Genomic DNA, 17,553 nt, shown 5'->3' on the forward strand with positions numbered 1-17,553 from the left:
CAGACAGACAGCAATGATGGCAAGGAGGGAAGCCACGACAGAGCCGGAGGTAGTCTGCCTTCAGTAAGTCCTTTCTGAGTCCACACCCTGACCCTTAGGTTTCTCTGCTGCCATCAGGAGATGGGTCTAGAGCAGGGGTCCTCAAACTTTTTAAACAGGGAGTCAGTTCACTGTCCCTCAGACCGGACTATAGTTTAAAAAAAAAAAACAATGAACAAATTCCTATGTACACTGCACATATCTTATTTTGAAGTAAAAAAGCAAACAGGGCAAAAACACCCAGCGGGCGGGATAAATGTCCTCAGCGGGCTACATGTGGACCGCGGGCCATAGTTTGAGGGCGCCTGGTCTAGAGAGAACCTGAAGGCAACCTTCCTGAATTCTAGTAGAGACAGTGCTCTATCCAAAAAACCAGGTGCTTTATTTAACTGCAAGGAGCCCTGGCGGCGTAGTGGTTCCGAGCTAGGCCGCTAACCACAAGGTCACCAGTTTGAAATAATAACTTCACATTTGGACATTTTTATTTTCGTAAAAGACTGATTTTGTAGCAATATTTTTGACTTCTTCTAGAATATATAACAAACAGATCTTACTTAAGTCAGAGTTATATAACTCTAAGTCTTAGCCTCTTCACATACAGAGCAAATGACGTATCTACCTAAGGATGTGCTGTCATGATTGAACAGAAAACGTATGTAGGTCCCAGGCACAGAATAAATGCCCGTGAGTAAGCACTCTCACTCCTCCTAGGTCCTCTATTTCTAGTTTAATCACGGCTTTCAACATGTCCATTCCAGTTGGACAGCCTGCTTAGAATTTGTGTTTCTACCCACCGCAGATAGGCTGCATCGGAATCTACACTGTAACAGGATTCCCCAGGTGACATCGACATAAGCACCACCTGAGGATCTTGTTAAACTGGAGATTCAGATAGGCAAATTCTCAGCAGGGGTCCAACCAGAATGAGTTAAAATACCTGATTTTAACTAGGTTGAATGGTTTTACCCCTGAGATTTAGAGCCTTGCTCAGAGGTTATTCATTAGATTGAATCCAGTTAGGTTGGGTTAGTGAATGTGCTACCAACACCCACACCCAATGAATGTTATTATGATTTGGAAACCAAAACTAAGCCAACCTCACTGCTACCAAGTTGATGCCGACTTACAGCCATCGTATAGGATGAGGTAGAACTTCCCCTGTGGGCTTCCAAGGCTGCAACCCTTTATAGGAATAGAAAGCCTCATCTTTCTCCTGAGGAGCAGCTGGTGGTTTCGTACTGCTGACCTTGCAGCTAGCAGCTCCACAGCAATGCATCACCAGGGACAGCCTCTTTGTCATGCTTCAGAAGACTGGTGCTAATGGTACAATGATGAGCACCTTGTCCCTACAGATGAGTCTTCCGAAGGAAGCATTTTCCCAGGCCCCCTGAACATTACTCGAGGGCGCTCCTGCTCATGTTGCAATGTTAAGTCTACCCACCAGCATCCCAAAGGACTAGAGATGGCTCATGGGGCCCCCTGTGGGCAACAGCAAAGGATACAGGAGGAGGTTCTGCCTTGTGGAAGCCTCTGACCCCGTAGTCACTTGCTTCTGTTTGTTGTCAGGGCGACTGCTGAGCGGGTGGTTCAGGCTTTCTCTTCCAGTGTGGGAGGCTAGGTGTGCAGAGAGCTTCTCCGAGCTATCAGTAGAGTCGCTCAGCTCACTGGAGGCCGCCTCATGCTCCCTTTCTTCCGCAGTCCGCGAGGAACTCCAGCCGACAAAAGCAGTGCTTGCTGGTGCTGCTGCGAGTGTCAGGCGAGAGAGGCGCGGGGGGTGTGCTGAGGCAGGCTCTTGAACCCTGCCCTCAGAGGTGCCACCCTCACAAGGAGCACACCGTTGGCTAGGAGAACCGTGTCTAGACAGGTGGGTGTTAGCACCCCTTTCGGGGCTGGAGAGAAAGTCACTTCTGATGCAGAGCTTCTCCTTGGGGAAAGGCTCTGACGGACAAGAGAGGCTTTCTCTCTGCCCTTCCTTAGCCTGAATACCGATGACCTCGCTTGTGTCGGACATAAAACTGGACCAAGGGCTAGTTTTGTCTGTTACGGTGGTGATCTCATTCAGAGTTCTGGGTTCAATGACATCTTCTTCATAATCCTCATCGCTGCAGGCCAGGCCGGCCTCAGCCTCCTCGCCACTCTGCACCCTTGTAAGCCCCAGTGCCTCAGCCCCACTTTGTGAGAGTACTCCTTTTCCACTGGACATCTCTTCGACTGTAAGGGGAGGCGGGGACCTCGTGTCCCCATCTGCAGCGCTCGCCAGTGGGTGATCTTGTCCTCGTGGGGCCTCTGTGTCCTGAGCATCTGGGAGGGTGCTGACCTCTCTGCCTCGGTGAAAACTCAGAGATGCTGGAGAATTCCTGGTGATGGTCTGCAGATCTGAACAGCAACAGATAGCGCTCTTACTACAAGCACTCATTTCCCACAATAGCCTCTAGCTTCAGAAACATTCTTGCAATCGAGATTTGGAACAAACCTTAAAGACAGTTAAGCCACCCAAAAAGTCAGTGACACTATATTCCAAACAGTGTAATTTCTAGCACTTTATTCTAATATCAGAGGACCAAAATCTAATCTATGAATAAGTGTGGATACATCTGTGTAAACGCTTTCAGAGACTATCTGCTCACACTCAGCGTTTCTCAGGAGCTGGGCGTCCTGGCGGGCATGTTCAAGCTTCCAGTTACTTCAGTAATTACCTATATTAAAAACCAAAACGAGAACACACTTATTTACCTATGTGGTAACAATTGTTGAAACTATTTTACTCGGAAAATAAAAGCCAGGAAATAGCTATCACCCAAATGCTAAAGGCCGGGGAGACGGGCCGGGGAGACGGCGGCGACACGGTTTGTTGGAAAGAACATGAGGTTTGAGTGAGTCAATCTGGGTTTGAATCCCAACCATTACTTTTTAAGACTCCAATCAAGCCTCCCTGTGTCGCTCTTCTAATTTATTTCTGGGGGAAAGTTGGCTGGATGAATGAAAGCATGTGAGTTTGAGGAAGGCAGAAATAATGCTTGCCTTGGTCTCCCACACAGAGTAGTGCTCAGTAAACAGTTAACTGAATACGGTTGAGGTAATGGAGCCCTGGATACCAACAGGTTAGATGTGAGGGTCGAAAGGTTTGCACCAAATCACGGTACCCCACTTCCCTACCCCAAACAGAGAAAAAGGAACTTATTCATCCCTGTGTGGGAACTACCCATTCTGCTAAAAGCCAAGCAAAGGTTAAGTAAGTCATTCTAGATGATTTCCCAATGCTCCTCAGAGCTGCCTTGATACAGACGGCCAGTTTCACCCTGGGTTCTGACACAGTAGGGCGAAGTAGAGCCCAGGAATCTGGTTTTTAAAATAAAAGCCCCAGGTAATTCTTATTCTTAGACAAATTTGGGAACTACTTGTTCCAGAGTAGCTTTAGCCTTGGTTCCACATCAGATTTTGTGGGCAATATTAAACAGACAGTGATGCTTAGGGCCCATGCCCAGAGATCCTGATGCAATGATCTTTGATACAATGATCTTTGATACAGCATGGGTATCGGATTTTAACAAGCTTCCTAAATAATTCCAACATTCAACCAAAATGAGAACCACTGACCTAAGGTGCTTGTCAAGGAGTGGATGTGGGACTACTAATATTCAAAATCAGTGCAGATTTCTGGGTTCTGCCGAGAAGTATTTTAAATATAGTTGTAGTTGACTTTTTAAACACTCTGATACTGAGGAACCACTCATAACTCTCCCTTTCCTTTTTTGATCGGAAAAAACGAAGCTCAAGCAGCAAAAGGGCACATTCCAAGTTTTTCAAGTTTTAGCAAGTCTATGCCAGAAACCCAGCAGGGACCCAGGGACTCCATTGAGTGCTCTTCCTGTACTGTGCCCCTTCGGTTAGAGGGAAGATGGTGGAAGGCATCCATGTGTCGCAGGCGCTTGTCTGAGGGCAGACATCCATCTGCTTTTTAAACGGGCATCTAAGGCTCTCAGCAAGAAGGGTCCTGAGGCATACCTGTGATTAAGGAGCTGACTTGCGATACCAGGTTATTTGATTTCTCCAGGATGCACTGGCTCTCAGGGTCCAGGCTCCTGGCTCCTAGTCCAGGATGGTCCCTATGGCTCTCCTGGCCCTGCAAGACGGTGGGATGTGTCGGAGGGCCGAGGGGCAGGAAAGGTTTGGTGAGCTTCTGGCTGAAGTACTGCTGAATCTGATCTAGCTCACTCAGGTTCCTCCTGTAAGAAAAGAGCGGGAAAGAGCACAAAAGGACCAATCACCGGGTCATAAATCTCTTTAATGTTCTCTGACACTACTGGAGCCAGGATTTTAATAACTCTCAGTGGCCCAATAATCCCAGAACCTATCTCCAACCCACCAAGTATCACTTCACACTTCCGCCCACAACCTGCTGTGAGGAACAACTCCCTCACTCTGTCTAGCTAACGGGGTCCTCTTGTGATGTCCAGCAAAAATGCCACCACCTTTAGGGGGCCGTTTCCATCAGCATTTCCAGACTTCACTCTCCTATGCTGACAGGAGGAGGTCCCGCTTCTAGAATAACAGCGTCCTTTTCTACCTTGTCGCTATTCCTGATCCTTCAAGCATGTGGCTGCTTTGAGCCAAAGCCTCCCTCACCCTCGAAACAGGCTGAGGGGCCCTCCTGTGCTTCAGCTTCTTCATCTACTCTTCACTCGCATCTCTTGTTAGTTTCTAACTGGTTTCCCCTGGGACACGGTGGGCTTTGGGTGGGTTCCTTTGCAGCTCCTGTACCTAGTGGTGTTTGGACAGAATAACTGAATGGATAAGTGGACATAAGCGTTTAATGGGGCTAATTTTTTCTTTTCGCTCTCCAATGACACTACCGCCTTCAGTTACACATTTTATGCTTCATATACATGATCTTGTTCAATCCTCGGCCAAACAGATGAAATCCCAACCCCCCAACGTTGACTCCCTTAGGCCCTGTACGGAACAGGGAAGACATGCCCATGTGGGTGTCCAAGGCTGTGCTTCTTTGCAGGAGTAGAAAAGCCCAGTCTTTCTCCCAAGGAATGACTGGTAGTTTTAAATTACTGACCTTGCAGTTAGCAATCCAATTCATAACTACTACACAGGGTTCCCAAGATGAAATCAGTAATTATCATTGTATAAACAAAGAACTTCCAATTCAGAGACATCAAATGATGTGTGCAGGGTAAATGGCAGTGTGTAGATCCTTCGAATTTGGGACTCTAAGTCCTACGCTTTCTCCAGGAGAGTACTGGGCTGTAAGTCGTTGTGAGTCGGAATGGAGTTACTTACTGTCATGACAATGAGGTTTTTTTAAGGCTCAGAGGGTTCACCCCTGCCTCACATCTCTGCTCCTGCTGGAGCCACCCGCTGCTCTGTCCCCATTCCATTCACCTTTTAAGGTGTAGCTCCTACTTCTCCTTTTAAAAAGTCTATCATCCCAAATCACTGGGCCACTTCTCCCTCACACTCCTTCACTCTTGGCATCTCCATCAAACCTCCTATCTTAGATGAACCCCTACTTTTCTCACGAAGGGCTGGCTCCGTTCCCCTAACTAGACCGTGAGCACCTGCAAATAGAGGACCTGAGGCTCCTCTATTTCATTCAATGTGCCTAGTACAATTGCACAGCATAAACACGGAAAACCTGTGAAGTGAACTCAGTCTTCTCCCCTCTTGTGGGTCTCAGAGTCAAATCCAAATTGAATAACAGGGCAAAGCGGATACTGATTCTATCAGTGAAAGCCATGGCTCTTTATCGAACCACAAATGTGTATCCTGGTTATGCCACATGGACAAACACCTGCTGTAGGCACATGCCAATTGGCTCTATTTTGAAAAATATGCAAACCCACCGGCCTTGTCAGAGGCATGGAGATAGCACCTGGGCACATCAACTATAAACACCGAGCTGCAATACTCCCGCTTGTGAAACAGTTACTACTTCTCCTTCAGGCCTCATAGGATGGGGCCCAGGTGGGTCTGTACACCACAGGAAGCAATGAAAACGAGGCGATCTTGTTTCATCTCGTTTGGTAGACAATTCCGTGAGAGCAGTGGGTCCCAAAGCCTGAGCCCAGGATGAGGAGCATCAGCATCACCTGGGCACTTGTTAGAAATGTGGATTTTCAGGGACAATCAGTTTCAATAAGCCCTCCAGGTGATTGTGATGCACACTGCTGGATGGCTGTCAAGTGGATGTGAGCCTAGATGGAGTTTCGGTGAACCTCCTCAGGTCCTATACTTACAGAACCAGCGACAGAGCCCTCTGCAAGGAGAGCCCCACCCCCACCAGTTGATTGTCTATGAGAAGTTCTGTGAGGCTCATGCCCTAACTTGCCCGAGAGCCCCTGCTAAGCCTCCCATGGCAGTGGCATATCTAAATATACTCCTACTGCCAGATTCAACTCTGACCCCTAACGATCCCATGGGGTAGAACAGAACTGCTTCTTAGGGTTCCCAAGGCTGAAAGCAGAAAGCCTCTTCTCTCTCCCTTGGAGTGACAGGTGGGTTCGAACTGTTAACCCTGGTTGGCAGCCAGGCCACCCGAGCTCCCCACTGCCCACTCAACTCGTGCAGAGGGCCTCACCTGAGAGAAGTCAGGAGGGAGGTGTTGGAGGACAAGGATAGCGGGGTCGCTCTGTCATCACTTGTCTGGGCTGCGTCTCCCCGGTGCAGGGACTCATGAAATCGACGGATATTCTGCACATGCTCTTCATGACGCGAGGCCTGGCTCCTCAAGGTTCCAGTTCTGTCCAGGAAAAAATGGAGGCAAAATAAAGTCTTCCTGTGGCAGTCAACAGGTTGCCCCCCTGAAATGATATGCCACAGTTTTGGTCTCCATCCATTCTTGCTTGGATTAAACCAATCTCAAGTCTCTCACCCCACACGGACCCATTCTCCATACGACAGCCAGAGTAATCTTTCTAAAACAGGACGGCAGTCTCCGCGGGGTCCTTAGCACGTGCCAGGCACTGTTCCAACCGATCAGCATGTACTGACCTCGTTCCTCCTCATTTCTCCTTTCCACCACGGCTTCTCCTCCGTTCCCTCACAATCAATTTCACATCACTGATTCCAGCAGCCTTTCCTTTCTTTCTCTTAGAGAAAGAAACAACTTCACTTTAGAACTGCTTCTGTGGGGTTTCTCAGACACTCTCTCTTTATGGGAGTAGAAAGCCTCATTTTTCTCCCTTGGCGTGCGGGCGATTTCAAACTGCTGATCTTGAGGTTAGCAGTCCAACAAGGACCCAGTACGTCACCAGGGATCCTCCCTCTACTGTGATATATTACTGTATGGTCACCCATCTAAGGGGCACATTTAAATGTTGTTGTGTGTTTTGTAATGTTCAGAGTTGTGCAGCTACCACCACAACCCATTTTAAACATGTTCTGTACTTCATGAAGAAATGAAGCACCCAGCAGCAGCCACTCCCTATTTCCTTCCTGCCCTCCCAGCTCGAGGCAACCGCTACAGTATTTTCTGTCTCTATTAAAACCCCAAACCCTTACGAAACCCATGGCGTGGAGTCCACTCTGATTCAGAGAGGGGAACAGTTTCCCCCGTGACCGTCATGCAGCAGCTGCTACTTATTTCTGGTCTGGGGCCCAGCCACACACTGACCACTGTGCCCGCCACCACAGCGCCTCTGCCGCTAGACACTTGTCTGCTTGGGATGCTTCAGATAAATGAAATCATACACTAGGTTCTTAGCATAATGTTTTCAAGGCTTATCCGTGCAGCAACACAGATGAGGACTTCCTTTTTCTTTATGGTGAATAATGTTCAACTGTATGGATAAGCTATTTAAAAATCATTCATCCATCCAGCAGTTAATGAACACTTGGACTGTGTCTGCTTTCCTCACTAACGAGTAGAGCTGCTATAAAGATTGATGCACACCATTCTGTGTGGACAGACGTTTTCCTCTCCCTCGGTTCTATAACTAGAAGCGGAAGTGCTGGGTCACACGGTAACCCATGTTGAACTTTATGAGGAACTGCCAAGAATGTTTAGCACAGCGCTGTACCACGCCACATTCCCATCACCAAGGAGTACGGTTTTTAATCTACAGAATACATCTCAAATGCCTGAGGATTTGATCTCAGCAATTTTTCCTTTTTGCCAGTCATAAAACAATGAAATCCTGATATATGCTACAACATGGATGACTCTTGAAAACATTACTGTGGTTTTACTCAAGTCATGTATGGCTTCGGTATCAGCCCCTTGAGAACAAACTCCTCTTGGCCCTGACATCTGCCACCACTGACTACCACTGGGCCCCATCTGGACCTGCAGTTGCCTAGTGTTACAAGGAGCCCTGGGGTGTAGTGGTTATGCATTCGGCTACAATCTGCAAGGTCAGCATTTCAAGCCCACCAGCCTCTCCATGTAAGAAAGCGTTAGTCTCGGAAACCCAGCGCAGCAGTTCTACTATGTCCTACAAGGACTCGATGACTGAGTTTGGTCATTGTTTCGTGTGTGTGTGGCTGTTGTTTCAGTGTTACAGGCCTTGTTTGACCTGTGTTACAATTCTTCTTAAGATATTCCTTGTCTTCCCGCTTTGCTTTCTTCCTTCTGCTTCTATCTAGCTCTGAAACTTCGGTGTGTTTGGGTGCTTATAACCACACACTCCTTGTCAGTTTCAAGGTAGGATTCTCCCCAAACCACAAACTGACCAATCCCCTCTCAGTAGGCCATAGTCATATTATTTGCATTGTAGGCTACAGACATTTCATTTAATAGTCTATAAGCACTTCATCTGCATAACCTGTTGCCCAGTTCCTGCAAGGTGCATACCAATCACAGGCAGGCTGCATCCCTAAGACCAGACAAAAAGTATCAAATCCAGTTGTTTACAGCACACCCAGGAAATGTTAACAAGTAGGAGGCTCTCTGGGCAAAAGGAACAGGCTTTCTGGGGCAGAAAACTTGCACAAAGATAACTGCTCAGGGATTAAGGGGAAAATCAAGTTGTTTCCCCAAAGAAGCAAAGAAAGGGCACATACAGGAAAGGATGCAGGGTCCCTTTGTGAAGTGAGAGGTAGAAAGCTAGAAGACTGAAACTGGCCTTAAGTGTTGAAACAGTGCAGAGTGGCTCCCAGGAATGAACTGCTGTGGGGAAAGATCCTTTGCCTTAACCCCAGGGTGAAGAGAAAGACATGAAACAGACTCCGGGTGGGGGTGGGGGACCAGGAGGCTCCCCAAGGACATGAGGGCCTAGAAGGGAGCAGGGGTAGAGAGATGCAATCTCATTTTCTGATCTTGCACTTTGACAAGATGGAAATGCATGTTCCTGCCCAGACCATATGGACGTCCAAGGCTGGCTTAGGGAAGGGAGGGCCCAGTTATGTTTTTGCAAAATAACTTGGCACACGGCTTTGGGAGGGGAAAGATGATGCTTTGTTTCTTAAAATGCTACTGACTAATTTCAGGGACAAAGGCTAGGAGTCTCTGAGGATAAGACAGAAGTGTCCCTTGCTCTGAAGTGATACTTTTGATAGCAGAACAGGTTTAGGTTACTATCTTACAAATAAAATCTTGTTTTCAGAGAATCCTGGGAACACAAGGGGTGTGACAGAGCAACATCTTGTTTCTTCCTTTACCAAAGGAACCAAGAAAAAGGGAAGACAAGCTAGTTCACACCACGTGTGCTCCTGGGCCTCATTTTTCTCATCATCCAGAAATCACTCACCTTCCAGGACAGGAAGAGTCAAGTTCCTTTGAAGAGGTGTAGGTAGGTTGTTCGGGGGCTAGTCGTGCAATGTAGCTGGGTAATGCATACACATCAGAGGCAGGGAAGGCAAAGGGGCTGTATTTTGGAATCTGTCAAAGTGATGAGAAAAATGGTACACTTGTTACCATAAATTTTTGGGAACAAAACAGGGTATAAATAAGAACTTTTGTAAATAAAAACCATTTACTTTGTGTATAAATATTATTTGCTGACTGTTCTTGACCTGTGGAACATCATGTTACGCAACTTGCAAGCATTTTCTCATTTAGCCTTGCAGTAATAATCTTGTGAAGCAGGCAGTTATGCTTGTTTTACAGATACCATTAGCTTGCTTTTTAAAATGCAACTCCCGCCCCCCGCCCCAGTTGATCTGTGAACTGGTGAATGGGACATCCTACATTTTACTTATGAGGATAAGCTAGTTGTGCCATTTCTTTTCCCACAATCAGAGTCGTGCTGAAGAAAAGACCTTTCCATAGAGAGATCGCCGAGCTCTTCATGTGTTCACTCACTATTTACTGATGCCCAGTCTGTGGCCACGTCTTGGCCAGGCACGTGTGATGGAGACAGGAACAAAACTTGATGAAGCTACCGTCTCCGGGCAGTGGGGAGCATGAAAACTCTCCCTCTCGCTCAGAGTTAAACTTCTTGAAACAGCTGTTGATACTTACCATTTTCATTTTCTTATTATCTTTCATTCTTTTTTTAAAGACAGACCAATGGATTTCAATTCAACAGTCTTAAAAGTTCAATAGATACAGCCCCACATTTTATTGTTTTAGTTCCAAATTTTATCTGTAACTAATTTGTTCTTTGAAAATTGAGATTATTAGTCATATATAATACAATTATTCAGCCAAATCATACAGGTTAGGGGCTTTTAGATGAGTGAGCTTCAAAATTCCGTTATCTTTCATTGCATTTCTCCATGAACTTTGTGAACACCCCTCGCGTATTCAGAGTTGTGAACCATCACCGAGATCTAATTCCTGAACCCGTTCATCAACCTAAAGAGGAACCCTGGACCCACTGGCAGGCACTTCCATTTCTCCTCCTCTCAGCTCTGGCAGCCGCCAATCTACTCTCTCTGGATTTGACTATTTGTGACATTTCATATAAACGAAACCATATGATATGTCACCTCCTGTGTCTGGCTTCTGTAATTCAGCACACTGTTTCCAAGGCTCATCCATGTTGTAGAACATGCCAGCACTTCTTTTTTTTTAACCGCCAAATGTTCTTCCCTTCTACGGTTACACGACATTTTAACGTATTCACCAGTGGGGCGGATATTTGGGAATTAAGGATACAGCTTTAGGGTTTATTTCTGTTGGTAAGTGTCGAGGGGTGGCACTGCTGGGGCACATGGTAACCCACGCTGCTGCAAGTTTCTCAGGAGCCCCCAGAGTGTTCTCCAGGGTGGCTGCACCATTCTGCTTTCCCACCAGCACTGTGTGAGGGGGTTCCAATTCCCCCCACTTGCTAACACTCGTGACTGCCTTGTTAACATGGTAGCTCCTCTGGTGGGCATGAATACCATTCTCTTTGGACTCACGGCTACCACTCTTCATCTCCTCTATCACTGCCAGCCAAGGTCACCGGGAACACCTTGTTCGGAAATCCAAGAGTTGCCCTCAGTCTCTGGCATTAGCATTAGCAGAATGGCACAACTGGTCACTTGCTCGTCAGTTTCCAGGCCACGGCATTGCCTTCCATCTTACTAACTGCTCTTTTACGGTCTCATGTGGTGCTTCCTGACCATCTCCCTCACCTCTGCTCTCTGGAGTACCTCAGATCTTAGTCCTCTCTATTGAGAATCACGTTGTGATTTCTTTTTATTAAAAATGATTTTATTGGGGCTCGTACAACTCTTATCACCATCCATCCATTGTGTCAAGCACATTTGTACATTTGTTACTATTAGGATTCTTTTTCTACTTGAGCCCTTGGTATCAGCTTTTCATTTCCCCCCTCCCTCCCTCCTTCATAAACCCTTGATAATTTATAACTTATTATTTTTTCATGTCTTATACTGACCGATGTATGTCTCCCTTTACCCATTTTTATGTTGTCCACCCCCCTGGGAGGGGATTATAGGTAGATCACTGTGATCAGTTCCCCCTTCCTCTCTCCACCTTCCCTTTCATGTTGTGATTTCATCCATTCTTAATAAACAGTTCCAACTTGTTAAGGACGCTACAGTTACATCTCTACCTATGTCACTGCCCTCGGTTTGGCTTGCCTACATGAGTTCCTCACTTGAATGCTAGTGGGCAGCTCAATCTCAACGTATCTGTGCACTAGGTCTCCACCTATAAATATGCTCTGCACAATCTTCTCTCATTTAGTTCATGGCACTCTATTCCTTAGTCAAGGTTCAAAATCTTCCTTCATCCTTCCCTATCCCTCATATTCTCCACTGAGTTATGTTGGCTTTAACTTTAGAATAATGTGCAGAATTTACCTTTTCACCTCTTCCACAGCTACCATACTAGTCTCAGTCACTACCTTCTACTTTTGAGCTTTGCTCCATTTTCCACACAAACACAGTGATCCTGTTACTTTTCAAGTCAGTTCATGGTACTCTTCTGCTAAAATTTCCCAATGGCTTTTCATACCACTTAAGAGTAAAATCAAAACATTGTTTTCCAAGGAGAGCATGGCCCCACATATGACTTGATCCCCATGACCTCCCAACCTCCTCTCCCCTCTTTTACTGTCCCATTTATCTCAGCTACTCCAACCACAATGGCTGGCTCTTTGCTGCTCTCAACAACAGTAGGGATCCAAGAACACACAGAGCGGCAACAACACACGAAGATGCTGCAACATTAGTGTCAGGGAGCCTGAATCTAAGCCACAATGAGCTCCACTTTGTATTTTTTTTATGGGAGCAGAAAGCCTCATCTTTCTCCCCAGGAGCATCTGGTGGGCTTGAACCACAGACCTTCTGGTGGGCAGGCTGATGCCTAACCTGCAGCCCCACTATGGGAAAGATGGCCATAATGAACATAAGAAGAAAGAAAAAGAAAAGGCACACTGGTGGCAATGTGAGGAAACTGGAACCCTTGTGCGTGGCCGAAGGCAATGAAAGATGGCCCAGTCATTGCAAAGTTAAACATACCTCAGCTTCTATGGCCCTGAGACCAGAAGAACTAGGTAGTACCTTTACTGGCCACTCTGAAAGGGACCACAATACGAGATCTCAGGAAGAATGGGGGGAAAATTGGAACAAAACTCAAAGTGACGGAAAAGACAAGGTCGGATAGAGACTGATGGGACCCCTAAGACTATAGTCCTTGGCTGGAGGCCCGGGTCTCCCTACTCCTGCCGCGGGGCCAGAGGGCTTGACGGTGTCTAGCTGTGCTTAACTCTGGCCGGTGCCACCTGTCTCTGCAATGCTCCCAAGAAACAGGCTCGGCTGGGCAGCAAAAAAGTGGAGTAGAAGAAAGAAAAGGTCATTAAATCACACGGAACAAAGTCAGGACAGAACTTTTGATCTAAAGAATAAGAAAAGAGCAAAACAATAGAAGTTTACTAAGGCTGTAACTCATCAAGGTAAAAAAATTTGGTCAAGAAAATCCACGTCAGGTAGTACAAAGTGACACTGAAAAGAAATGGAAGAAAGCTGACAAGAAGAATCCCAGGAGCGAACTGAACTATTCAAACCTGCAGTTGCTGCTCAAAACATAAGAACGGCGTAGATCCCCAATCTGTGGTGTGTGCATTCTCCAAGCAAGGGCAGTGCACTAGAGGGGACAAGTGTGAGTTCTCCCACGACTGGCTCTGGAGAGAAAATGTGCAAAGTGAAGTGTTTACACTGATGCAAGAGACGAAGAACTCGAAAAGATCCCATGGGCACTTGGAATGAGAAAAAACTGGGAGAAGTAGTGGACAAGAAGCACAGTGTGCAAGCATTTCCTTGGAGCTGTTTGGGGGATGCCCTGGAGGGAGTGTATGTGTATGTGTCACCATGCACTTCTCCCTGGATTTGTGTTGAAAAAAGATAAAAAGAAAGAAGATGAAATTTCATTAGAGGATCTCATTGACAGCATTCTGCTCTAGGTCCAAATGTTAGCAATATCAGTTTAGAACAGCGGTTCTCAACCTGTGGGTCCCAATCCCTTTGGGGGGGGGGTAGAATGACCCTTTCACAGGGGTTGCCCGATTAGAATGACCCTTTCACAGGGGTTGCCCGATTCATAACAGTAGCAAAATGACAGTGATAAAGTAGCAATGAAAATAATGTGATGGTGGGGGATGGTGGTTCCCACACGCGGAGCTGTGTGAAAGGGTTGTGGGATTAGGAAGGGGGAGACCCGCTGCTTTAGAATCTTAGCTTGCATGGGGAAAAGGATGGATACACTTGAGCAAGATCTGGAAAGAAGAAAAGCAGGCTTCAAAGCAGGGAAAGCGCTAGTGATCAGTGGTCGTGAGGTGCTTGAATTCCGCCCTGAACTAGCTGATGATGATGATGAAGAAGCAGATGATACCCGTTACACCTGATGAGGTTGATGCTTCTGTGAATGTAAATGACATAGATTTAAGCCTGTACATTCCAAGAGACATAGACGAAACAGGTGTAACCGTAGCTAGTCTTGAAAGATTCAGAACACATACTTCAGAAAAGGATGAAAGCCAACTAAGTGAAGCTTCCGGAGGTGGGGCAGAAAATGAGGAAAGAAGTGACTTGGAAGAGGATAACGAAGGAGAGGCACAGGGAAATGGAGCCATTGATGCTATACCTGTTGATGAAAGTCTTTTCACTGGGGAAGATTTGGATGAACTAGGAGAAGAATTAAACACTCTTTATTTACATGAGTGACACCAAACAAGTTCATGAACAAATGAAGTCAGCTAAGCATGAGTTGAAATTGACTACATTCATTTTTTTTCACCCAGAATTCTTCAACCAATGTTTATTTCCCACGCTGGTTGTGAAGGGCTAACCCTCTCCCAAACAGGAATGTTCTCCCTACGTCTTCTCTCCTGACTTTGACTACATCTCATAGTAAGTTCAAAGTAGCTCGTGATAAATTGAAATATAATGGTCATTTGAGAAAATGACCGATGGTTATAACTGTCCACCCAAGTAGAAGTGTAGCTGCTTTTCCAACTTTTGTTTCTCACTGGGCAAGTGTTCTTGCCAGGAACAAGATACCTCTCAATATAAAACATCTTTCCTTAAGAAAAAAAAAAAGACTATGGCCCTTAAATTCCCTTCATGCCTGGACGTGAACTGACTTCCATGGCTCAACATTAGCCCAACAATAGGTAGGCTGAGAAGATGAACAATAACATCAGGGAAAGATGCACTAACACCAGCCAATAGGAGCTCCAAAGGGCAGCAGTTACCCAGGGATAAAGCTCAGAAAGGTAGGGACAGGAAAGAAAGGCTGGAAACAGGAGGCAGAGGAAGTGGGAATAGTGGTGTTACACCGTGGGGATTTCAGCCAGTGCCATGAAGAAAAATGAGCATGAATTCTTGAACGGAAAGCTGATCTGCTCTGTAAACATTCATCCAAATCATTCTAAAGTTTTTTGTTTGTTTGTTTATTAAAAACAAATGAAAAAGGGAGGGAGAAGGAGGAGGGGAAATAAGGAGCTGATATCAAGGTCTCAAGTAGAAAGAAAATGTTTTGAAAATGATGATGGCAACATATGTACAAATATGTTTGAAACAATGGATAGATGTATAGATTGTGATAAGAGCTGTAGGAGCCCCCAATAAAAAAGAAAACAGTTACATACACAGAAAGATAAGACACCAAGTGAGGATGGAAGCAAACAGAGCTACAAGCAGCAAAAGAAGACAAGGATAGCAGGTAGCCCTCAGAAGATAGCAGAGAGGCATGGCAGTTTCCCTCTCAAAGCTCCCAGAATTGTGAAAAAATTAATTTCTGTTCTTTAAAGCCAGACAACCATAACAACAACATAAAAATTAGACTCAGAATGAACACGTGCTCAGTGAGTCTACAACTAGGTGTAATGTATATCCAGCAAAAGTAAAAACCAGTACTCATAAATATGAGTACACAGCACTGTTCATATATCCAGGTTCTCATTAATGGATAGTACACATTGTGGAAAATGTGGCATGGATGAACCTGGAGAACATTATCCTGAGTGAAGTCAGTCAGACACCAAAGGGTAAACATTGCACGATCCCCACCTTACATGAAATACCTGAAACAGGCAAATATATTCAGCCAAGCTTATTAGTGGTTCCAGGAGCTGGGGAGAGTGGGGAATGGAAGCTACTGCTTACGGGGGATTGAGCTTCTATCTGGAGTGATGAAAAGACATTTAGGAATGGAAAGTGCTCTGCCTCTGTCGTACACGACCAGTTCTGGACTGAAGAGCGGGGATGGAGCTCCACTGTTTCCTTCCTGTATAAATCAGGAACATTTACAGACAGCTTCCTTGTTGGCCTCAGAAGGTGAACTGAGAGGATGTGTTAAATTCGATGGCAAGGAATGACCCAAATCGCGGTGTGTGTAGATTTACTCTCTTAAGAGGCTTTGTGTTATGTGGACAGGTTCCACCCTTAAACCTGCATTCATTAGTTACTGAACTTTTTATGAGCTGCCATTGGAACTGCAAAAAAATTGCTGTACCGATTTTTTTTTAAACTTACACTGCCATAGGTGTTTTTCTGCAGCAAACCAGAGGTAAATTTCTCCTGGTTCTTGCTGCCTGCCTGTGCAACATTTGAGGGAGGATCTTCTTAGCCACTTGTACTTGTAATGGATGAAAAAATAAACCAGATCACAAATCCCTGCTTTGTTTTGAATCTTAAACCATGTACCAAGTCTTTGGTCTAAATTATGTAGGATGAGTTAAACTTATGTTGCATTCTATTAACCATTATGCGTGTGTTTCTGTAAGCATAGTTATTTGAAATAAAGCTTAAAATAAAACAAAACAAATGGAAAGTGCTGATGAAATAAAATTTAAAATAAAACAAATGAAAAGAAATGGAAAGTGGCGAATATAATTAAATCTAAGAACTCATATAAACTTAAGAATGATGAAATGGCAAACTTATTGTTATGTATATTTTATGACAATATAAATAAGCAAGTAAAAAGGAATACTGCCTAGTCTTTTTCCTGAGGTTGTTATGAGACAGATATACAATGTGCTGTGTAGACAGCAAGCACCACATGTGTGGAAAAGGTCTTCTCATTAGTTTTGTTCACTAGATTCGATTGGTCAGGCGTGTGACGTAGGACACATACCAGTGATCCGAGGGTCTCCACTCCACGTCGTGCTTGCCTTTCTTCTTTGAAGTGCATCAAAGTCTCCAGAGGGGAGATGGCAACTTTTATCTGCCCCTGGCAGTCTCCCCCGAAGTCTGTGATGTTGTACCAGCCGCAGACAAACTGGAAGCCGGAGAGAAGTGGGGAGAGGTCCACTGAGGCAAAGCCAATCACCCTTTCCTCATCTGTGAGAAAAGGAGAAGAGACGGGCTGTGTGGCTGTGCATGCCCACGGAGGTTCGAGGCTGTACACAGAAGGAAGGACCAGGGAAGAAGACCTGAGGTGGAAACGAGAGCCTGTCTGGGCTGTCATGAAGTCCCTCTCTGCACGGCCGCTGGCATGGACTGACTTACGTCCCCACTGCATGTGCTGTACATCCCACCTCAATGCCGGTGCTCTGATCCCATTTGAGTTGGCTAGTTTGGTTACACTGATGACGCAGGTTTAGTGGAAAAGGGTATTTTGACTCAATCCCTTTTGAGATATAAAGGAGATGAAATAAAAGAGCTGAA

At 45.7% G+C, this 17,553-nt stretch overlaps 1 protein-coding gene and 1 pseudogene across 1 annotated transcript in view; one reads left to right on the forward strand and one right to left on the reverse strand.

Annotated features, from left to right (window-relative positions):
- The window catches only part of C2CD3 (C2 domain containing 3 centriole elongation regulator), a 120,842-nt gene that overhangs the window by 20,488 nt on the left and 82,801 nt on the right, over positions 1–17,553 (reverse strand). The window contains exons 27-31 of the mRNA XM_075546264.1: positions 17,021–17,226; positions 9,738–9,868; positions 6,629–6,790; positions 4,045–4,265; positions 1,542–2,415 (exon numbers count right to left, since the gene is read on the reverse strand). Of these exons, the coding sequence (XP_075402379.1) occupies positions 1,542–2,415; positions 4,045–4,265; positions 6,629–6,790; positions 9,738–9,868; positions 17,021–17,226 (1,594 nt within the window). The remainder of the gene's footprint in view (positions 1–1,541; positions 2,416–4,044; positions 4,266–6,628; positions 6,791–9,737; positions 9,869–17,020; positions 17,227–17,553) is intronic.
- Positions 12,776–14,604, forward strand: LOC142444283 (zinc finger CCCH domain-containing protein 15 pseudogene; annotated as a pseudogene).

The sequence above is a fragment of the Tenrec ecaudatus genome, chromosome 4 (assembly GCF_050624435.1).
Source record: "Tenrec ecaudatus isolate mTenEca1 chromosome 4, mTenEca1.hap1, whole genome shotgun sequence".
Lineage (NCBI taxonomy): Eukaryota > Metazoa > Chordata > Mammalia > Afrosoricida > Tenrecidae > Tenrec > Tenrec ecaudatus.